The sequence below is a fragment of the Danio aesculapii genome, chromosome 10, assembly GCF_903798145.1.
Source record: "Danio aesculapii chromosome 10, fDanAes4.1, whole genome shotgun sequence".
In the NCBI taxonomy this organism is placed as follows: domain Eukaryota; kingdom Metazoa; phylum Chordata; class Actinopteri; order Cypriniformes; family Danionidae; genus Danio; species Danio aesculapii.
This window is the reverse complement of record NC_079444.1, coordinates 5,598,638-5,622,737: the sequence shown is the minus strand read 5'-3', so window position 1 is coordinate 5,622,737 and position 24,100 is coordinate 5,598,638. Positions and strand designations below refer to the sequence as shown.

At 36.7% G+C, this 24,100-nt stretch overlaps 1 protein-coding gene across 4 annotated transcripts in view; it reads right to left on the bottom strand.

Moving 5' to 3' along the window:
* naa25 (N-alpha-acetyltransferase 25, NatB auxiliary subunit) overlaps positions 1–24,100 on the bottom strand; it is a 40,609-nt gene that overhangs the window by 1,925 nt on the left and 14,584 nt on the right. The window contains exons 10-23 of one of the 4 annotated variants that reach the window (XM_056466596.1): positions 22,468–22,640; positions 22,271–22,383; positions 19,925–20,132; positions 19,126–19,215; positions 17,961–18,141; positions 16,460–16,559; positions 16,225–16,376; positions 15,618–15,743; positions 12,269–12,512; positions 8,326–8,461; positions 5,116–5,181; positions 3,410–3,507; positions 3,219–3,329; positions 2,975–3,121 (exon numbers count right to left, since the gene is read on the bottom strand). In XM_056466596.1, coding sequence (XP_056322571.1) covers positions 2,975–3,121; positions 3,219–3,329; positions 3,410–3,507; positions 5,116–5,181; positions 8,326–8,461; positions 12,269–12,512; positions 15,618–15,743; positions 16,225–16,376; positions 16,460–16,559; positions 17,961–18,141; positions 19,126–19,215; positions 19,925–20,132; positions 22,271–22,383; positions 22,468–22,640 — 1,945 coding nt within the window. Of the gene's footprint in view, positions 1–2,974; positions 3,122–3,218; positions 3,330–3,409; positions 3,508–5,115; positions 5,182–8,325; positions 8,466–12,268; positions 12,513–15,617; positions 15,744–16,224; positions 16,377–16,459; positions 16,560–17,960; positions 18,142–19,125; positions 19,216–19,924; positions 20,133–22,270; positions 22,384–22,467; positions 22,641–24,100 lie in introns of all 4 variants that reach the window. The other 3 variants (XM_056466597.1, XM_056466598.1, XM_056466595.1) reach the window with 3 other exon arrangements.

The following is a 24,100-nucleotide window of genomic DNA, read 5'->3' as shown; positions in this document are numbered from 1 at the left end:
CACCGAAGCATGACCCAAATCACCCAGGTCATGTAGCTAAGGTGATTCAAAACACCAGGTCATGTGACTAAAGTGATTCAAAGGATCGGTCATTTCAGTTTCGAGACCTGGCGAAACTGCATTTGACTGACAGGATCGGAAATAAAACTCATGTAGCCTAGTGGACCGTGCGTGTGCACACAGTAACTGAGCTACAAATGGCCAGAGTTCGAATCCCGACTTGTACAAATACTTCAAAATGATGACTTCATGTATATTAATGTTACTTTTATGACCAAAACAAGACATATTTATTCACAAAGTGTTCATTCGTAAGTCAGAACAATGTTAAAACAAAACACATTACAAGAACAGAGCATTTATAAAGCAACATCTATAGCTGCATCACCCTGGATTCAAACCCATCATCTCTACATGCTTGTCAGGAACTTTCACCGCTTCACTAAATCACTTGAAGCTTCAACTCTACAACGTGGGGTTTAATACCTCAATTTGCTTAACTGTTTCTTTGCTGAAGTGGTTTCTAGAGAAATACATAAAAAATGACCACTAGGTGTCACTGTAGAGGCGGGTTTCGAAACGTTTTGAAGCTTCGACACATTTGCTTCGACTGTTTCAGTGTTTCGTGAAGCCTCGCTTTGCCCACCACAAGTTGGGTGTTAGTGAGGCCAGCAGGAGGCGCTCAACCTGCAGTCTGTGCGAGTCCTAATGCACCAGTAAAGTGAAGGAATGCTATACTGTCAGTGAGCGCAGTCTTTCGGATGAATGCAAAATGAATACAATTAAATTAAATGATTTCATGTCTATACACGCAACTGTCCTATCCATTAAAAAATGAATTAAAATAAATGTAAAATAAAAATAATAATAAAGTTTTGTGATTAAAATGCAGAGGAAAATAAATAAATAATTTCAAATGTAAAATAAATAACAATAAAAAATAAATATAATTAAATAAAATAAAGAATAAAAATAAAACAGAGCATTTACATAATCTTATCGAAAGTCTTTATATTTTATATTTGCTTTTATTTTCTAGTGCATAACTTGTTTCTCCACAATTTAGACTCGTGTTATTATTATTATTATTTTATTTTGTTATTGTTACTATTTCAAAGTCATGAGTGGTGTAAGCATTTCCCTGCATATCATATTGTTTACGAGTCTGTATGTAACAAAAAAAAGTGAATTTGAAATGCTTTCCTGTAGAGGTCTGTAGAGCTGCAGGACCCAACCAGATTTCTTGCGGAGCAGGAGTAAATTTCAGAATAAAATGCTGTATTGGTCGGTAACTCTGGTGTAATTTGAACAGAAGCGGGTGGTCTACCAATACAGCGTTCCCGAGTCCCGACATTATTTGGGAACAGCATATCTGTGATTTCCTTATTGAGCACCGGTCCAGCCAGTACTCACGACTGTTACACATGCTGAACGCATGACCAGTGCTTTCTGCATGTGCTTTTTATTCGCACAGTCTGTGCGTGCATCATCGGCATATCGGTACTGAAAGCGGGCTTTACCAACATAGGAGAGCAAAGTGAAGATGCGCGATCCTTCAGCTTACATTAGAAAACAGTCAGTTTACTGTTAAGAGACCCACATCAGGCGAGTCTTTTTCATGTGTCATAGATGCAAATGGAAAAAACCCTTTGTGTACTGCGATAAAATAAATCAAATGTTTTACCCTTCAGCAGTCACACCTCAGGTTTAAGGCGGCACTCATGTCTCATCCAGGGTTCATACACAGTTTTATACTAAAATTCCATTACTTTTTCCATGATTTTTCCAAGACTTTTAAATAAACTTTCATGCAATGTCTACATACAAGTAGCAAATAAAAGACAATGCATGTTGAAATTTATTACAGCATATCGTAAAACACGCAACAACCTATTTAGTTTAAATGTATATTTCTATCCATGTAAAAGTGATTTAGATAATGTCTTACACAGCACTAATAAAGTGAGAGTATGTGATTGGCCAAGGACAGAAAAGTAGTAAATAACCGATATTCAAGTATACAGATATCCTATTTCTATGACTTTTCCAAAACTTTGTGGGTTTTTCTGTTTTTCCAAAACTTTTCCAGGCCTGGAAAATGCCATGTCAAAATTCCATGACTTCTCCAGGTTTTCCAGATCTAAATGTAGCGTTCTAAGGGTGTACTCACACTATGTACAGTTGCCTTGAACCGGGCCAAAGCACGCTTGTCTCCCCTCTCATCTCCCCCGATGGCCCGCACTCACATTACATTCGGGCCTGAGCACGCTTGCTTCATCGATGATACGCTGTTCAGTAAGCGCTTTCGCTCAGCACAGTGGAGATTTCTTTAGTTTTATCGTCGTTTAAGTCGTTTGATATGCAGCGACACGCAGTCAAATATTTCGCCGAACAGATCAGCCACTGTTGACGCTCAAAAACAATCATAAAGTCCTCGTGCTGCAGGTATTAGGAGGTTTGCTGAAGGTGCAGCTGTCGTGCAGTAAGGGGTTTGCGTCTTTAATAATGTACGACAGTGTGTGTTCATTGAACAGTAAGAATTATTAATAAATCCATATGAAACAGTCCCTTAAAAGTCACGTCTCGCTTTCAGTTTCGGGCTCAGGGGCGCTTTGCACTCACACACAAGCAGACCACGCCAAAGCCCAAGTGAACCGGGCTCTGGCACACCTCTTCCAACCGGCCAGGGCCGGTCAAGTGAACCGTGCCTGAGCCTAATTCAGAGCATTCACACTTCTTAATCGAACGGGCCTGGGCACGGTTTGGATAGCATAGTGTGAGTACGCCCTAATTGGGCAGCAGGTGAACAAAGGCTTAATATACAGCAGGAGCGGAATAAAACCTTCCGGGAACGGGACTGCAGACCTATACTTTCTTGTCTATTCTCTCCACTGTCCTGTCTACTAAAGGTGCAAACCTTGAGAAAACAAACAAAACAAAAAAATCTGCTTGATGAGAGCGATCCCACACACACCTCGGTTTGGGTTTGTCCCTCCAGACTGAGGGCCTCCAGCTTCAGTGCGGTCAGGCTGATCTCCTGGCTCTTGATGTGCTCCAGGGCCTGGTTGAGGAGGCTCTGCAAGCCACTGCTAAACTCCTGAAAGGCCAAAATCACCGCCGGCTGTTTGGGAGACACAAAGAAAAATAAGAGTGAGGGACCCAAATTCTCTCTAACTTTACACTTTATAAACACGAACTCAGAGAAACAGAAGCGTTACCGTTACGATGCTAGCTTCTTTTTTCTTTTTCTTCTTCTTCTGTAAACTGGACTTTAAGGGCCGGAGGACACTTGCACAGTAACTAGATATCCATAGGATGATACAAACAGTCTGGAAGACACCGTGAATAATGAGTGAGCCGCTCAAGAGACCTGTGGACTTTCTTTAAATCTTAATTCTGGACAACTCACTTCAACAAAGTAGACTAGATGCTCCAGTAAAAAGTGCTGTGTCTTGGTTTGACCGTCTTTCACCTCTAATAGATCGCCTTTACATTTTTCCAACATATCTGGGAAAGGAAAATTTCAACATAAAATCAATCTGCAACATTTACTTCAGGATATGACATGATACGGGTGTTCATTTTTAAGTTCCTTTTATTCTCAATAGCTGTGTTTCCATCCAAAGATGCTAATTAAAGGTGCAGAACGTAAGTTTGACACCCAGTGGTTGAACTAGGTATTGCACTCCTGGTTCAGGACAAACAAACACAAAAGGCAGGTTGCCAGATTGAGGACCAACAGGAGCGAGTCTGAAGATCGAGACTAAAGGCTGATTTGTGATCTATATAAAAGCAACGACCCGCGATAGAATATTTTCCATATTAAAAGGAGTTTTTATCCTAACCAACACCTGAAATTGATATTTTAGAAATGGCTTTATTTCTCACAGCTGAACAACAGGATAAACAATGATCACCTCAGGTACACCTCATGTGCTTTATTCAATGTTAAATGCTAATAATGGGAGTTTGAATGCCATTTTACATGTCATTTATTGCCATACTACTGAAAGCAGCAGCAGATAGTTCACCTCAGATCTTGAAAATGAAATAAACCGTCTGAAATTGAACTTCAGAACTGTGAATCAGTGCAAACCAACACACATCAGTGATTCAGCATCTATATTTAATAATGTTTAAGAGGATTAATATGTATTAATTAGATTATCAAGCTTACCATTTAGCTGGAGTGCAGTGAGTGCACTATTCTGTGCTTCTGAATGGCTGCATTTACATTTCTGTCATGTTTCGTCTGATGCAAACAGCCAAATTGCTCATCACTGCAAATCTCGTCACGCAGTGTGTTGTTAGGATAAAGGGTTACACTATAACCTGCTCACCTAATCTTTACGCTCGTAATATTTATATTACTTGCTAATTAATAACCAGCTCATGTGGAACTCTGAATCTGCGTCTCATTTTGAAGTCTGCTACTGTCCACCAGAGGTCGCATTTCGGTCACGGACACATGCTTTGAGAGCCTTTCTGAATGAATGAATGAAACGTGGCTTTCCAACAAGGCAACCCGGGGTGCTGATATATAAATGGCTAAAGTGGCATTGGGCGGGTTAAAGGGACCAAAACAAAGCCATTCCAGCACGTAACGCACAGTTTCAAAGCAGAATATCTGACTTTATCTTGTCTTTCAGATAAACAAGAATGTTCGCTTAGCATGTTTCTGAAATATCAGCAAACTTACTATGGTATTTTTATGCTTTAGAAGAGTCAAACACTTACATACAGCACTTTTACATTTACGCGCAACAATCAGAAGAGCATGGACAACTATTGTAAGTTTGGGTCCGCATACTAGAATTTATTAAGTAATAGTGTTTCCATTGTAGTTGATGCACATTTTTTCTTAGTAAATAAAAACTTTATCCCGCTCAGTTGTGCACATGTATTTTTTTATGCACATTTTCAATATTTATGTGGGTCCTGGTAATTTTTTGTGAAGAGATCATCCAAAATGCACATAAAAGTAAATGTAAATATAGCTACTGTTGCCCATGTCGACATTGTAAAAATAAATAGCTTTCTATGGAGAAACCTTTTGCAAAATATGACAAATATTAAATGTTAAGGAGATTTAAATGAGATGCATTGATGGCATACCTTGAAGTTGTACTGCTAAAGACTTAAAAAGATTTGATATTTGTGTCTGAAGTTCCGTCGATTCATCTGAAAATAGAAAAAAAATATTTGTAATACAAAAATTACAGCATTAAAACCGCCGCATATGCATTATACATTTTAGAATGATAATCATATCAAGCGCTCATCATATATAAGTACACCCCCCAAAAATCTATCTTTTAATTCATATTTTAATAGGAAGATATTTGTGCATATACATTAGATTAGTCAGTACTGAAACCAAAGCTGGAGCTAATCCAATAACAACAGCGACAACAAAATTATGATTACGGATAACCAAAAACTAGTTAACCCAAATATATATGTGAGGAAAAAAAAAACAACAAGGAAAAATCAAGAGAAACAAGAAACATATACAATTTAGCTGAAATTGTGTAATTTGTAATTTTGTTTGCAATATATCGCTTGAATTTAAATGTTTTATCTTTCTATTTCTCAAGATATTTGGGGACAAAAATGTTATTTTAATAAATATATCTGTTTTGTTCAAATGCATCAAATATATTGGGTAGAATCACTGAATATTCATTTTCTAAATGGGGTGTACTCAATTATGCTGAGCACTATATATAGTGCTCAGTATCAGTAAGTACACCCTGGAACGTTAATAATTTCCCATTTCTCAGTCAATTTAGACTAGCTGCATCTTTAACAACAGTTCTATTAAGCATTTATATTCATTAATGTAAGTGAATCTGGTTACCAAACTCAAATGAGGCACTACAAAGATTGTACCCCTTCAACAAACTCTATTAAATCAAATATTTTGTATTGCCTCCATTATAATTTCCTTTTTGTTGTAAGAATGGCTCCAATTTTGCCTTTGGTACTGACTAATCTTATGTAAAACTAATAAACCAGATTTGCACAAATATCTGATTGTATAGGATCAGACAACAAGTCTTTATTTAGAAGCGAGATGGATGTTATTTTTAAGTAATGGGTCAGGGTGTACTCATTTGGGCACTTCAACACACTTATTAACATGCTTGGTGCTTTTTATATACACACACACAGTCATACGCACGCAATAACAATATTATTTTGCAGATATTTTGTTTTTAATTCTTTATCAACTCCATGATGGTAATAAAATAAATATGACGATATCTGTCTGAAGTCAAACAAGATTGTTGAACAGATGTACTCTTCATATTTGACCAAAGACCACAAAACCATATTTCTAATATATTTCTAAAATATAATTCACCATCATATTTTTAAAGAGCTGTGCATCTGAAAGTTTGCTTTCCATTGATGTGTGGCGTGTTAGGATACGACAATATCTGATCGAGACACAACTATTAGAATATTTAAAATCTGGAGGTGCAAAAATAAATAAACACACACGTTGAGAAAATTATCTTTAAAATTCTCCTAATTGAGTTCTTAGCAATGCACATTACATTCGAAATTGAGTTCTGACTTATTTACACTAGTAAATTTGTGCTTCACAACATATCATTACAGTATCGATATTATCCTCAATAATCCTCAATGTTAAATCTGAATTATAGTTGATAGTGGCGTAACGGATTACAAATCTCACGGTTCGATCACTCCGCTGTCGTCACTGGCTTGCATGGTTTGGGATCTGTAGAGCTGCGCATCGTTGGATTTGCTCTTCAGTGTTTGGACTCCCAGTAGTTATTAAACCACACTGAACTGAGCTAAACTGAACTGAACTTAAACACTACAAACTGAACTACACTGTTCCTATTTACTATGACCTTTTATGTGAAGCTGCTTTGACACAATCTACATTGTAAAAGCGCTATACAAATGAAGGTGAATTGAATTGAATAATGGTTTTTTAGTCAGTCAGACCATTTTTCGGATCAGCCAAAAAGGAGAGTAAACAAATGTAATTTGTTTTACATTTATTACAAAAACAATACTGCAAGAGCCTTTTGGTTTTAACAAACAAAACTAAAAAGCTAAAACTAAAAATTTTTTTAAATGAAAATGAAGAAATAATTAGCTGAATAAAAATAAACCGTAAATTGAAAATGGCAAAAACAACACTTTTTCGCCGCAGGAAGTTAAAAATATCCGACTTCCTGCTGGGTTTGAGATTCAGCTCCAAGAGACTTTTTCGTAGGTTTTGTCATGTTTGAGGTGTGTGCCAATTTTCGTGCATGTGTGTGATTCTTAGCTCGGAGGCCTGTCCGTTTAATTTTTATAGGTGGCGCTGTCGAGTCATGTTACCACGCCCACTTCCAAAGCCTATAACAAACGTAAACCTTCGCCACTTCTGGGGCGTGTGCAAAGTTTCGTGAGTTTTCGGGCACATTTAGACCCTCAAAATGGCGATTCATTCCAGAGAATAATAATAATAATAATAATAATAATAATAATAATAATAATAATAATAATAAACTGAGCAATTCCAATAGGGCCTTGCACCGTTTGGTGCTCGGTCCCTAAATATCCAGTGCTGTGAAATATTCAGTTACTACTACTGTTGCAGGTAACGCTAAATGTAGAAATCTAACATTAACTGTATATTCAGATTTATTTGTACAACCTATATTGATTTTTAGTCCCATTTTCAATAAATGATTCAGTTATTCACCACTGCAATGGCTCATCTGTCAGTGTTTTTGATGCCGTGGCGTCTCTGATGTACTGTTGATTATAGTGGTGGTGACTGGGTGTACTGCAGCCAAAGCGGTAAACTGCTACAGTCAGTATAAGACTGATTAACTAATTCAGATCTTTTGTATATTCAGATAAATATCAATACTTGGCGTCAGAGTATCGATAATGTTTCACGGCCGGAAATATCACAATATAGCAGCATAACGATATTTTGTCCCTCCCCTATTATTCAATATCTGTACCTGAATACTGTTAAGACTCCCCAGATAACACTCAAATAGAGCTATTCAAACCATCTTGTGAAACTGTACCTATTTAGCAATATTTATCACAGAAAAATTCAATATCGCAATATCAGTAAATGTATTGACTCTTGCCTAAATGTATTGAGGGAACATGATCTTTAATTATTATTCAAATGTTTTTTGGCTTAAAATGGGACATTTTTGACCCATACATTTAGATATTGCTAGAAATATCCCTGTGCAAAATAAGACATACATATAAGGTTACATTAAAGCTCTTCTGTAATGTAAAACTGTACATAACGAGAGTGAAGTAACGCACCTAGGCCGATAGTTTCCAGCTCTTGCAGGTGCAGAGGAAGCTGAAGAGACGACAGCTGACATTGACAGCAGCCACTAGACACAGCCTGAGCCAAACGAGATGACACGGGACCCAGAAACGGGTACTGCTGCTGCTGCTGCGAATCAAAACATTAAGAGTTAATTCAGCACATTCACTCTGTTCCAATTAACACATTTTCTAGGATAACATTTCTAAATATTTGAAGAAACTACAATACTAATGTCCAACTTTTCACATTTGAAATGCAACAATCAAACAATAAATAATAAATAAATGAAGAGTTCAGATGCAAAAGCCGCTAAACGCCACTTCCGCCAAAAATGAGCTAATGACATTGAGTGAATGCTTTAGGCACGTAGCACGCCATCAACAAATATTTTTGCATCAACTCATCCGAATCCCAGTGTCAGCGCATTCAGAAATAACAATTTGTTTGCAAAAGCCACTAAACGCCACTTGCCCTTTGACAGCAAAAGCCGCTATATCCCGAGAACCAATCAGAAGGCGCGAATCGAATCACATGTTTTCAATGTAACGGCGCCCTGATGAGCCGGCTTTTATGAGGAGACTGATTTATTAAGATTCAGATTCTAAAACAAAGAGTTTGATGAACTGCATGAGCCTGTCTGACTGTCAGTGAATGGCAAATGAAAACGTCCCTTACCTCAAAACTGTGCATATAAGAAAAATAAAACAAGTGTACAGCCGGAAGTGTAGCGTGGATTCATAATGTTTTTTGCACAGTGACGCTTCTTTGAACGAGTCCGATTTACTATACATTAAACGGCAACTGCGTTTCATGAAAGAAAGTTTAGATGCCATTCTTTTATCCCACATGCATGCTATGAGGATAAACAAAAGACGAAAAACAGATCAAGACCGTGAGTATGGTGAGAACGAATGAATGACAGCTTCTAAAAGTGTCTGAGAGGCATTCCCTTTTTTGTCCAGTAGGCCTTCCTTATATTTTATTTGCTAATGTAAGCTATTTAAATAGTTATATTACTTCAATAAATTATATTACTTTTTTATTAATAGACAATGCACAGATATTGATGTTTCATAATGTTTTTACACTACATTATTTGAAGCTAAGAGGCTTAGTTTACAATGTTTACATTGCTCTACTTACAATAAATCTAAATCCCAAATATCAGAAATGACAACAGATCGTTAAGATTTAATTAATGTCAAGATTTAATAATGTTATTGATTAATGCACTTACTTGACAGATTTCATTCATTCATTTTCCTTCTCCTTAGTCCCTGGTTTATCAGGGGTTACCACAGCGGAATGAACCGCCACTTACTTGAAAGATTTATGTATTTTTAACTTCAGGTGGTTTGTGTAATGTGTTTTATGTTTGGTAAAATAATTTCTAATCGCATCTTTAGTGATTTTCAACTAAATACACTGTCTTGTCCCTATAGGTGTATTTAGAGGTTTTTGCAAAAAAAAGCACAAGTAGATTTAGCTGGATTTTGATGCAAAATAAAATCAAACTTGTTAAAAACCAAAGAATTGTCTAAAGTGACATTTAAAAAAAATAAATAATAAAAAAAATTATTTACTAGCTAATAAGCTTATCATTATCGATAAAATGAAACTTCTGAACATAATCAGAGGAGCCTGATAGAAAATGGATTTAGAGGGTTTTGCATCTGAACTCTTCATACACACGCGTGCAGGTTTCTAATCAACCAAATGGATTTTACCCAACATCGTCAATTCAAAAACCTAAATAAAAGTTGAATAACAATTAAAAATACATTTCAGAAATAAATTCTGGGCCAAAACCAAAAATTCTGAATGTACTTGGCCGAAAAAAAAAACTGCTTTATATTAACTATTTATTATTTGGTTAAATAACAGAACTTTGTAAGACTTTATAAGATTTCAACTCAATAGGTTAGATCAGGGGTCTCAAACTCGATTTGGCAGTGGGCCATATCAGTGACTGATAATTCACAGGAAGGCCGTTTCAACATTCAGGCACAAGAAAAAAGTGGATTCCTGAAATAATTTAAACACTTAAACACTGAAAACTGAACTACACTGTTTCAATTTACTATAATCTTCTATGTGAAGCTGCTTTGACACAATCTACATTGTAAAAGCGCTAAAGTGAATTGAATTAAATTCTTCCCCAGTACATGCAGTCAAAGCTCCTTGTTTCTTGTTGTACATACTGAAGGGGTAGTTTAAACTGCTATGAAAATACTACAATTTAATAATAGGCATAACCCTGCTGAACAATCCATCTTAAACCAGCCTAGGCTGGTTGGCTGGTTTTAGCTGGTCGACCAGCCTGGTTTTAGAGGGGTTTTGGCCATTTCCAGGCTGGTTTCCAGCCATTTCCAGCCTGGTCTTAGCTGATCAGGCTGGAAAATGACCTGCTAAATCCAGCTAAAACCAACTTGACCAGCCTGGTTTAATCTGGACATAGCTGGTTTTGGCTGGGCTCTCAGCCTGGCTAGGCTGGTCAAGCTGGTTTTACCTGGCCATTTTCCAGCCTGACCAGCTAAGACCAGGCTGGAAATGGCTGGAAACCAGCCTGGAAATGGCCAAAACCCCTCTAAAACCAGGCTGGTCGACCAGCTAAAACCAGCCAACCAGCCTAAGCTGGTTTAAGCTGGTTTTCTCAGTGGGGAATAATAATAATAATAATAATAATAATAATAATAATAATAATAATAATAGTTATTCTGTTTCAATCAATTGTTGCTTAACCAAAAGTTTAACAGAAACTAGAACAAAGAGGGGAAAAGAATGTATATATTCACATTTACTTTAAAGGTTCAACACACCGTCGAGTACTTTTTTGAGATTTGAACAGATTTGTGTGTGTTGAGCATCATTTAGCGTTAGCACCTGTCAGCTTTAAATGTGGGGAAAACTTTTTTATTTAGTAAATATACTGAAATTAAAATGTAAGAAATGAATCCAAAACTAAAACATTATTCACATACCGAACATAAATATATTAAATCTAGCTAATTCAGCAAGTTGGCGCCTATAGAACTGCAGAAATAATGGTGTTGCCTAACTACACAGCATCGTGATATTCGCAGATTTAATTCAGGCAAACTTTAGCATACAATCATACATTGCATGATATAAAATGTAATACTTTGCAAAATAGCATTTGAGACTTAATACTTTTTAAGGCTCTTAAATTTCTCTACAATGATTTATTAACTTTTAATAATTTTTAAGATCCCGCAGACACCCTGCATGACATTTTCATGTTTAATTCAGCCAGCAGTAAAACTTTACTAATGCATATTTTTGATAGAAATCTTGATTTATTATTTATTATTTATTTCATGGCAAAATGGATATACATAATATAATACATGATAAAAACAAATTCGCATTACAATAAAACGCTACTTAGACAAATATATAAAATATAAATAGATAAAATTCACACAAAAATTTATATAAAGTTAAATATGATTCTTCAGTTCAATTTTTGATAAATAATTTAAGATTCTTCCTGGTGGTACCTTTTTAAAAATGTCCGTCAAAGTACTCTCCTTATAAAAATGTACTCTCCTAAAAAATGTTGTCTAATGGTATTAAAACTTCCACATTCCAACAAAATATGTTTTATGGTCAGAGCAGCCTGGCAGTAATAACATTCAGGTGGTGCTTCGTTATTCAGTAAATATAAATGTGTCGACCTAGAATGTCCAATTGGACATCTGGTATAGACAGTTTGATCATGCCTGGTCTCAAAATTATAGGGGGAGGAGGGGGCCGCAAATGGCCAGAGGAGGGGTAACAAATGGCCTGCAAGCTGGAAGTTTGAGACCCCTGGCTTAGATTATAGTTTAACATAAAGAAAACTTGATGAGTAAAATTTGGCTAAACTTTCCCTTTAACTGCATTTGCTAATAAGTGTGTAACGGTTCTGACCTGAAGCTGTTTTTCCGTGAACTGCGAGGTCTGGTTTAGTGTGTTTTCTAGCTGGGAGAGCAGAGATTGTAGAGAAGATGGTTTGGCTGTGACTCCGTTTTCTGTTGTCTTTTCAGAGTTGCGTGCTGTTGACGAGTGAGTGAGTCCAGAAACACAGCCAATCAGACGCAGAGTGAGCGATCGCAGCTTCAACCACAGGGTCTCGTCTTCTAGAGAGCGCAGCTTGTGCTCCTCCTTCAGCTGCCTATAATCAGTGAACGATATAGTCATTATTGAAACAGCTACAAGTTTAAAACTAGAAATGCAAAATAATTATGATATGAAAAATACAGCTTCACTAAATGACTGCAATTAATCATTCTAAAACAAATGCGGTGCTTGTGTAGAGAAGTGCATCTGCCCAAAACAATATATACTAAGAGTTTTAGGGCTGAACGATATGTAGGAAAAACAACAACTATGTTTTACAGGATTTCTGCAGGTTTCACCAAGTCAAGACATTTTAAGAGCTTTTTAAGGAAATGAGAAATTAAATTTCAGACTTATAAAGGGCTAAACAAATTACTTGTCCCATAAAAAAACACATTATAATGAGTAAATTCTTAGCCTCATATGTTAAACAGTGTGTTAAATTAAGCAGACCCTATTTGTATACATGCCAATTTTTTAACATAACTTAAAAAAACTCTTTAAAGCTTGGATAAACTGCACAACAGACTGTTATAATATTAGTTATAAATAGAATTTTGCTGAAAGTTTTGTTGAGATGTACTGTTGGTGACTGGATGTGCGTTGATCAATTTGGTAGCTTTACAAGAACAAAGGAAAATTAAGACCCATTTAAAATAAAAAATTTGTGAATTTTAGGCCTAAATTTGGCAATTTAAAGACATTAAGACCCCACAGGCGTTCTGTATTATTTTGAGTAAGATGCGATTGCCATAGTAGTTTCAAAAGCCACACACATTATTGTAAGTACCAGCCGAAAAACAGATCAAAATTAGAAACACTTCTCCTTTTATGGTTTTTAGGAAAACTATGGTTTATACTTTTTTACAAACACAACTGAAAATGAACAGAGCCGAAATAACTAAATCTTTTCTTTTTTTTTTACACTAAATCATTATTACTTTAAATAGTAATAATTTATTTTACTGTAAAAGTACAATATTAACACTCATTTTTAGTTACAAAATCATTCCCCAAGCTGTTATTTATGTTTCCGGATTATAAAACAATGAAAATTAGCTAAACTTGGAAGCTACTCACTTTACTTCACAGCTCTACTAGAAGAAAAAGCAGTGAAAATGGAGCACAGATGTTTATCAGAAAGGTCTGACCCTTCCTATCTGAACATACAGCTCAACTCATTGTTCAAGCTCTTGTTCTCTCCAAACTGGACTATTGCAACTCTCTGCTAGCCGGGCTACCAGCTAGTTCTATCAAACCTCTTCAGCTGCTTCAGAACGCAGCAGCACGAGTGGTCTATGATGAACCCAAAAGAGCACATGTCACTCCGCTACTCACCCGTTTGCACTGGCTGCCAGTTGCTGCCCGCATCAAATTCAAAGCTCTGATGTTTGCTTACAAAGTGACCGTTAGCTTGGCTCCTTTATATCTGCTCTCACTTCTGCAGATATATGTACCCTCCAGAAACTTGCGTTCTGTGAATGAACGTCGCCTCGTTGTTCCATCCCAAAGAGGGAAGAAATCACTTTCCCGAACTCTCACATTCAATCTGCCCAGTTGGTGGAATGAACTCCCTAACTACATCAGAACAGCAGAGTCACTTGCTGTCTTCAAGAAACGACTAAAAACGCAACTGTTTAGTCTCCACTTTCCTTCCTAATCTTCAACTGCCTCTCTGGCTATACCACTAACTGTACTCTCTCTCTCTCTAAAAAAAAAAAAAAAACCATTTTTACTAATGCTTTGCTTCTTAGCCTTTACACACCTGAAACTTGTCTATAGCACTTATTCACTGTTGCTCTTATAGATGTGTAAATTGCTTCCTTGTCCTCATTTGTAAGTCGCTTTGGATAAAAGCGTCTGCTAAATGACTAAATGTAAATGTAAATGTAATGTTTGAAGACTTTGTCAAAGTTGAGCAACAATCAGTTAGCAAAAACCATAAAATAAGCGTAAAGCAGCCTACAATGTATGCTAGCTGTCAAAACACATGATTTCTCTTCTAAAATAGTCATCTGTCTTGTGTAAACTCTACAAACAGATCAATCCAAAACAGGTATGCTGTTAATGCACAAAATGAAAAACAAAATGGCTATGTTATGTTCCTGTACATTCCTGTGTGGCATAATTATTATTATTATTTTTCCTCACTAGTCTCTCTCTCCCTCTCTCTCTCCCTCTGTGCTCGCTTGCTCTCTCCCTCTTCCACCCATACAGTGGCTCCGATTGGCTACCGCTGCCCAGCTGTTCCCCCCTGACGTCACCCACGGTCTCCAGTCCAGCCGCTGCCACCGTGGCATAAAAGTGGTGACAGGACGCTACTCGAGATGCCCTAAAATTCTTTGTTATGTTGTGTGTCAGTGAAATTTGCTATCCGTTTTCTGTGTGTTACAATTTGGTATATATCTGTTGTTATTTGTCTGTTCTCCATTTGTCTGCTGTCAGTGTTATGCGCATCTGAGGTTGGAGAGTGGGACAAGTAAGAATGTCGCGCGACATACATTGTGCACACGTAGTTTTGAATTTCACTGTTGTTAGACACACCAGGTAAGGGGCGTGCTCCACCCACTGTATTTTTTGTTTTCTCATGGTGTATATTAGATTAGGTTAGGTAGTGCCTAATAGACGCGAAGATTTCTTTTCAATAACTGCTGTATTTTTTTTTTTGGATAGTTAGGGTAGATGTTGGGCCAATAGCAATAGCAATTATACATAAATAAAAAAAAATGAAAAAATAATAAAAGGGAGCAAAATAAATAAATAATAATAATTGCCAAAAAATATTCTTAAATTGTTTTTTTTTGTTTTTTTGGAAATATGTACAATTTAAGTGAGTTTTATTTCAAAACAAGCTAAATAATCTGCCACTGGGGTCAGCAAAACAATCATTATAACAAAAGGAAAAGCAAGATTATTGCATTATTGCCCAATGGCAGATTCTTTTGCTTGTTTAAAGATAAAACTCACTTAATTTGAACATATTATTTCTTAAAACAAGGCAATATGTTTTGCTTGTCCATAAAATGCTTTTTGATTTAAGAATCTTTAGATATTTAGACTAGAAAAAAGACGTAAGAAAAGCAAAGTAAGAAAAACAGAAGCATTTTTCGCAGTGTACATATCGTGCAGCTACTTAGTGTTTGGGAGGATGTTCTCGTACTTGTCTTTAGGGTCCCAGCTGACAAAGACAGTCAGGTCGCGGTTGTCCCTTAAATTTTCCCATGGGATATCATCTTCCTCCGGACACAGAGACATCGACTTTACGCTCTCGTCTAAAGTTGAAGATCTGTGATTTGAAGAGGACACAAATTATAAAAAAAGAAAAACGCTAAAAAGCAAAAAATGCTTTCTTACTTAGATTTTTTGGTCTTGTTTGTAGTCCAAATATCTAAAAATCCTTAAATCAAGAAGCGCTTTCTAGACAAGCAAAACACATTGTCTTGTTTTAAGAAATAATGTCAAAAACAAGCAAAATAATCTGCCAATGAAGTTATAATAATAATCTTATGTCAAAATAATCTTATGTCAAATATAATTTTGCTTGCCAATTGGCAGATTATTTTGCTTGTTTTGAGGAAAAACTTACTTAATTTTGGCTTAACTTACTTAACTTACTTAATTATTACTTAAAAAAAAAGTCTAGAAAATGCTTCTTGGTTTAAGAACTGTAAGATATTTGGACAAGAAAAAAGACAAAAAGTCCTCTCTGAAAATAACACCATCTGTGACATAAAAAAACAGACAGGTAATGATGAAAAAGCACTAACATGTCGGCTTCTAGGAAGAGGTCCAGCAGCATCCGCTCTGTGCGCACTTGAGCAAAGTGCAGCGAGTGATTGAGTCGGTTCCTGAAGGCGATGAACTCCGGGATTTTCTCAAAAGCACCGTACTTATATGCTTGAATAATGTATTCTGAGGTCTGCAGGTACAAAAGCACGACTGGTTATTCTTTGGAGATTTGCTATACAGATTAAAGCATTTGGAACAGAATAAAACGCATACATCTTTCTGGTTCGAGTGAAAAAACCTGAGGGAGAAGTTACAAGATTGGGAAGCAGCAGCAAACTGGCCCAAAGACTCTGCATAGCGGGTCAATAAATACCTGGAGAGACACAGAATGGGTAATATTGGTGATATTTAACAAGTAAAACGTTTTACACTGCATATACACGACATTTAACTTGAAATAAATGTCTGCAAATTACAATGTAAGAATGAACTTATTTGGTCAACTACATTTTTACTTTGAATTATCCTTTGTTTTTAACATTTGACTCATTTTACCCTTTAACTGTCTTTCCACTTTTTGAACATATATTTATGAAAATGTCATTAATGCATGATCATTTTTGACGCTTTGGTGCATAGACTTGAGCTTGGTCTCCTTTAAAAGAAGACAGATGTCAGACAGTACTTGAAGTGAAAATTTATGTGCCTGTATGTTTATGAAAGTAATAAATATAATAAATGTATATTTTATTATATTACATCAAATATGTATTTTTCAAAACCTCAAAGCTAAATATCTGAACAAACCAAACAAAGTTGAAGTTGATCTCAAAAAATGAGCTTTCAGTATGATTTTGTTTGGCCGCAGTACCAGCTTGACCAGCCTGGTTTAAGATGGACATAGTTGGTTTTGGCTGGGCTTTCAGCCTGTCTAGGCAGGTCAAGCTGGTTTTAGCTGGCCATTTTCCAGCCTGACCAGCTAAAACCAGGCTGGAAATGGCTGAAAACCAGCCTGGAAATGGCCAAAAGCCCTTTAAAACCAGGCTGGTCGACCAGCTAAAACCAGCCAACCAGCCTAGGCTGGTTTAAGCTGTTTTTTTCAGTAGGGATACAATTTAAATCGCTGATAAAATAGCATTTTGCAAGTAAGCTACATCATAAGAAAAACGGTTATCGCAACACTCAAAAACTATCCATTTTCGATATCAATATCAAGAAAAATATCAATATTCGATAACATTTTCGACAAAACTACACCTCCATATATCGGTCTTACAAGTGTTTGTAATTAGCGGATTTATTTACTAAATTGCTGATGAAATTGCAATTTGCAAGTCATATTATAAGAAATATCGTTATCGCAACATTCAACAACAATATTGAATATTTTTGCAGTTTCTTAAAGCGATAATACATAAATAATTATACTTTTTAAACTGCTGATAAAATAGCATTTTGCAATTAGTTATATCTTAAGAAATATCGTTATCGTAACCCTCAACAACATCGATATTCAGTATCAATACCAAGAAAAATTTTGTAATTCAACAACATTTGAGGAAACCACGCCTCCATACGTTGGCCTTTCAAATGCTTCGCTATTAGCGCAATTATTGACTAAATAGCCGATAAAACTGCATTTTACAAGTTATATCGTAAGAAATATTGTTATCGCAGCACTCAACAACAATATTGAATACGTTCTCGTTATCGCAACACTCAACCGCATAGCATATTTTCCCAGTATTGTGCAGCGATATTCCCACTTACTTACCCAATGGTGTCATGCTGGACGTGTTTAGCATCCAAACTGGAGTAAAGATCTACCACCGGCTCAAAAGCCCCAAGACGGCAGTACAGAAGCAAAAGCAGCAGTTTGAATTGAGCGTTGGAGGAACTGTAGGACAGACCTTCTTCTAACATTCCCAGACACTGCCACAACATATTCTGATCATCTACAATACAAACAGAAACATTTGTTTATTATTAGCATGAATGGATTTATTCAAGACTATATATATATATATATATATATATATATATATATATATATGTATATAAGTATATATGTATATATGTATATAAGTGCTGGGCCGTTATCGGCGTTAACGCGAAACTCTTATCGCGCGATAAAAAAAAATTAAAAATCATCGTTAATCTATTCTCAAAGTTGGGTTGGGAGCTGGGTCTATTCTACGCAAGCTATGATGACTTTCACCTTGATAGTTTAGCGCGGATGTATACCCGAGCGGTGAGCCGTCTGACAAAAAAGTGCCCTTCTGGATCAAATCAGCAGGATGCCTGACTTTAGCTGTAGTTCGGCAGTTTCACTTTAACTCATTAACATTTCATATATACGCCTTGACAAACTGGGATATTAGACGCGAATAAGGAGCAAGGACTGGTGAGAGTGTTATGGAATGTAATAACGCTCGCCAAATGGAAAGAAAAAAAAACTTCCGTATTTCGCGGTGTGTGTGTGCACGTGTTTTGTGTGTGGTCCTTTCCTGACAGCTGCCTGTGTCTTGGATCTTGTTGGAAAATATGGCAAAAAGTCCTACATGACGGTAATAGTTTGATTGCGGTGTTTACTTCAGTAATGCCACTAATATATGCATACTCCACATGTCTTAATTCAATTTCTGTTTAGTTCAGTTATGACTTTAGTCGCATTAAGGCAACCCAAAATTCTCTGTTTACATGGTAGACTCTTAATCAGAGTATTGTTTTAATCATATTAAAATCGTATTAAAGTATTGTTGCCCATGTAAACATACTCAATGTTTGACACACCGTCAGGGCTCTGTGAACTTGGCATTGAGAAGCAGCTTTTTCTGTATGTACGTACATCAAAAGCAAATATGAAATCGCTGTTTGGAGCTTATGTAGGCCTACAGTTCAACATATATAAATAAATAAAAAATGAGATGCAAACTTACCCGTCTCAATCCACAGGTCTATATAGACATGAGCTGCCATGAGACAGTACATATCCGAGAACTGTAGCTCTGTTTTTAAACAGGACTTCCCTTGAAAAGAAAGAAAGTTATATTTAGATCAATAAAATTCAACAGAAAGATTTATAAAACTCTTCAATATTACATTAGTTGAACTAGCATGAAATAAGTATGTTTTTCTGCACACTGAAACTAAATATTGAGTAAGAGGCGGGGCTTTCTTTTTGAGCATCATTCCCTCATAGCAAACTAACGGTAAGAGGATTGCTTAAGAATATTGCGACTGAAGTTTTGATTGAAGATTACAAAAACACACTTTTTAGTCAATTAACTTGCTTTAATTGCTCACCTAAAGAATAACAATGTGCGCTAGCAAAATAAACATTGTAAATGTTGATTTCACACAGACTTTAACCTCAGTTAAAGCGTCCCTGTTTAGTTTTATGACATCACAATTCAAATAGAGTATAATGCACCTGTTTGTGAATGCAAAAAGAGACCAAAGTGCACAATAAATGCAGCCATTTTCCCTTCTGAAGCAAAAAAAGCCTGTCTATGTACTTCACTGGCTGCCTGTGAACGTCTTCCTCAACCCTCAAACATTTTTTGAAAGTGAATCTACTTTTCATGCACTTTATGTTGGTTATGATAAAACCAACACCATCATTGCTGTGTAACAAATGCAGAGAGCAACCAGAGCAGAGTAGGTTCTCTCAGCATTATCACATGTCTGTTATAAAGAAAGAAATCATAAGTTTAACCTGCCTAGTCGTCTGCTTACCGAACTGTAAGCCGTGCCGGTAGTGTGCCTTCAGCTCTTTAATGACCCCCAGTTTGCCGTCAGTGTTGAGGGAATGCTGTAGACCCAGACAGCGGCTGAGCTGCGTCACACACATGTGTCTCTGCAGAGCCCGAGTGTCTTCTGGGAAGGCGAAACCATCCTCTCCTGGAGCACCCAGCGGCACAGCCTCCATTAGCCTGTTGATGAACTGAGAAAGTCACAAGAGAGTTAGTTTAAATCTAGACAATAAACAACAACTGCTTTCTACTAGTGTTGTCGCCATACTGGAGTTTCTAACTTCGATACCAAGACAAATATCAATATTCGATACAATTTTCGTGAAAACTCTTTATGTTGGACTTTTAAAGTGCTTTGCTATTAGGACATTAACACTGCTCTGTAGCAATGCTTGCATATTGGCCTGTTTGGGTACTTCCTTATTTATTTGTCAAACCAAAAAGTGTTCGCACTTGCCATCTTGCCACTAGATATATCGAGGAGATAGGGCTGTGTAGGGTAGTGTAATGAAGTGCCCACACATGCAGCGGGTGTCAACTACTGTTGGTGAGAGAGAGAGCAAAGCCAATATTAACCAAAAGCAGGATGGTATCTTTTTTAAGTATTCCAATATCGATACTTATCGAAATATCGATATTTTTGACAACACTACTTTCTACATAAAACACTGTATACATTAGGGCTGCACAATATATAATTTATAGCACTGATATTGCAATCTCTGCATCCGCAATAGTCACAGGATCTGCAATGACGAAGTGGGATTATAATTAAGCAGGAGCGACAGGTCAGAACATGAGGTTTGTGAAGTCACTGCAGATTTTAAACGATACTACATGAGCTTAAGATAATAATCTCACGATTCAGTCACGATTTTTTTTACAAAAATATTTGAAACTAATTTAAGGTGGGCGACGCGGTGGCGCAGTAGGTAGTGCTGTTGCCTCACAGCAAGAAGGTCGCTGGTTGGAGCATCGGGTGGGTAAGTTGGCATTTCTGTGTGGAGTTTCCATGTTCTCATGTTCCCCCCACAAGTCCAAAGACAGGTGAATTGGGTGAGCTAAAATTGTCCGTAGTGTTATGGTGAATGACAGTGTATGGGAGTTTCCCAGGGATGGATTGCAGCTGGAAGGGCATCCGCTGAGTAAAAAATATGCTGGATAAGTTGGCAGTTCATTCCGCTGTGGTGACCCCAGTTTATTAAAGGGACTAAGCTAAAAAGAAAATGAATGAATGAATGAATCATTTAAGGTGAAGAGCCCTTTCATTTTATTTTCTTAAATGCTGCACAATTTTGCAAAATAATATATTTTCTGCCATAAATAAATTGCTAATTTAAAAAACTAATTCCAAAAATAATAGACTAATACAAACTAAAGAAGACTCATTAATATTAACAAAGTAAAACTGTGAAGAAATTTCAGCATATCGATAACTTCTGGCTGATAAGCTAAGGTCTTTGTACATTTACAATGTCCCCTTCTGATGAGAAAACTCTTTCACTGGTGACTGAGATGGCTGGTGTAGAGAGGAAAGTCTTTTCTAAACCAAAGAGCAGTGTGCACAGAGGTGGTCAATAGCCCCCTCTGCTCCAGGGGACCGGCCACTGGCATCAAATACTGATAATAAACTAATTATATAGTAAGATAGATAACCTTGACTATGAAGGTGAATAATTAATATTACTTGTATAATTAATTAGTATAAGTATCAGTGTGGTACACTAAAGAAGAAATTATTTTGAACATTTTTAAAGCTCTTTGGGTGTATGGTCAAACTCGATAAATGCGCTTTATAAGTACACATTTCATTACATTTATACAAGGAAGACTAAAAAGTGTAGTCTTTACACTTCGTTTTTTGCATTTCTGCTCCTGAATATGGTAAGGCTCTCCAGAAAACCTTAAAATCACAGATGATTTCATTAGGATCTTTCTATTGGTCAATGCTTTTGTTTCATTTGATCATGATATTCTATGCAGAGGCCCTACAAAATCATCCTAATCAATCAAAAATGACCAATTCTTTGCAAATATTGTTAAGTCATCTTGGAAACTCTTAACTTAAACTTAATAAATGGTAAATATATATTGCAGAAAAACACAATATTGCAATGTCAGTTATATCCAACATCATGCAGGTCTAGTAAATACTGTAAAATGCTATTCAAAACATCATATGACAATAAAAACTGGATTAGCCATGCTAAAACATAGCTTTGAATCACAGAAATAAACATAAAACTACATTCAGCTAGAAAACGGTTATGTGAAATCATAATTAGACTGATATTATTACTGTCTTGAGAAATGCATCTTGTTGGTTTACCTGCACATGTTGGTCAGGCATGAGAAGGTCCAGAAAGATCTTCAGGTCCGTGATGCAACATGGCTTGTCTCCAAACTTGACGAAGAACTGGAACATGAGCTCGAGAGGATCCCCTGCATAAAAGTAGGTAAGCATGTAAGAAACACTGCAACTACGCAGAGTGTGCTGCATATAACACTTCACAACTCATGCCGCACCGAGCTGCTGTGCTTCAGGACAGCTGCGCTCTCTGAGACGTCTGATAAGCTCCAGACGAGCCAGGTATGGTCCTCTCAGATGTTTCGACTCCTTCGCGTCTTCTGTGGCCAGGCGCTCCTCCATGAAGCTGATGGACTGAGCTACAGAGGCATGAACTTCCCCTTCTGCACAACTAGAGAACACACAATGCGACTATGAGGAGGAAGAATGTGCTAGAGAGCAGTTTTCATATTGTTAAGTTGTTTGTAACTTTATTTCTAAATAAATGTAGGTAGTACAAGTAACACATTGAATTAAACAAGACATTTTTGAGGTAAAGTAACTTTCCATTCTTTATATATAAAATATAATTCAGTTTAAGTGAAAATTATTCACCCTCCTGTGAATTTCTTATTGCTTTTTCAAGTATTTCCCAAATGATGTTTAACAGAGCAAGGAATTTTTCACAGTATTTCCTTTAATATTTTTTCTTCTGGAGAAAATCGTATTTGTTTTATTTCGAGTAGAATAAAAGCAGTTTTAATTTTTTAAAACCATTTTATGGTCAATATTATTAGCCCCCTTACCATATTTTTTGCATTGTCTAAAGAACAAACATCACACTGACTTACCTTAACTTGCTTAATTACCAAAGTTAAGCCTTTAAATATCACTTTAAACTGAATAATAGTATCTTAAATATCTAGTCAACTATAATGTATTATGTGTCAAGGCAAAGATGAAAGAAATCAGCTATTAGAAATTAGTTATTAAAACTATTATACTTAGAAATATATTGGAAAAAAAAAACTTTCTGTTAAAACGAAATTAGGGGATTAAATATACAGGATAGCTAATAATTCTGACTTCAACTGTATATATACACACTCACTGGCCACTTTATTAGGTACACCTAACTAGTACCGGGTTGGACCCCTTTTGCCTTCAGAACTGCCGTAATCCTTCATGGCAGAGATTCAACAAGGTACTGGAAATATTCCTCAGAGATTTTGCTCCATATTGACATGATAGCATCACGCAGTTGCTGCAGATTTGTCGGCTGCACATGCATGATGCGAATCTCCCGTTCCACCACATCCCAAAAGTCTTCTATTGGATTGAGTTCTGGTGAGTGTGGAGGCCATTTGAGTACAGTGAACTCATTGTCATGTTCAAGAAACCAGTCTGAGATGATTCACGCTTTATGACATGGTGCGTTATCCTGCTGGAAGTAGCCATCAGATGGGTACACTATGGTCATAAAGGGATGGACATGGTCGGTAACAATACTCAGGTAGGCTGTGGTGTTGACACGATGCTCAATTGGTACTAATGGGCCCAAAGTGTGCCAAGAAAATATCCCCCACACCAGTACACCAATGGCCTGAACAGAAACGAGGCAGGATGGATCCATGCTTTCATGTAGTTGATGCCAAATTCTGACCCTACCATCTACATGTTGCAGCAGAAATGGAGACTCATCAGACCAGGCAACGTTTCACCAATCTTCTATTGTCCAATGTTGGTGAGCCTGTGTAAATTGTAGCCTCAGTTTCCTGCTCTTACCTGACAGGAGCGGCACCCGGTGTGGTCTTCTGCTGCTGTAGCCCATCCGCCTCAAGGTTGGACGTGTTGTGGTCCCAAGATGCTCTT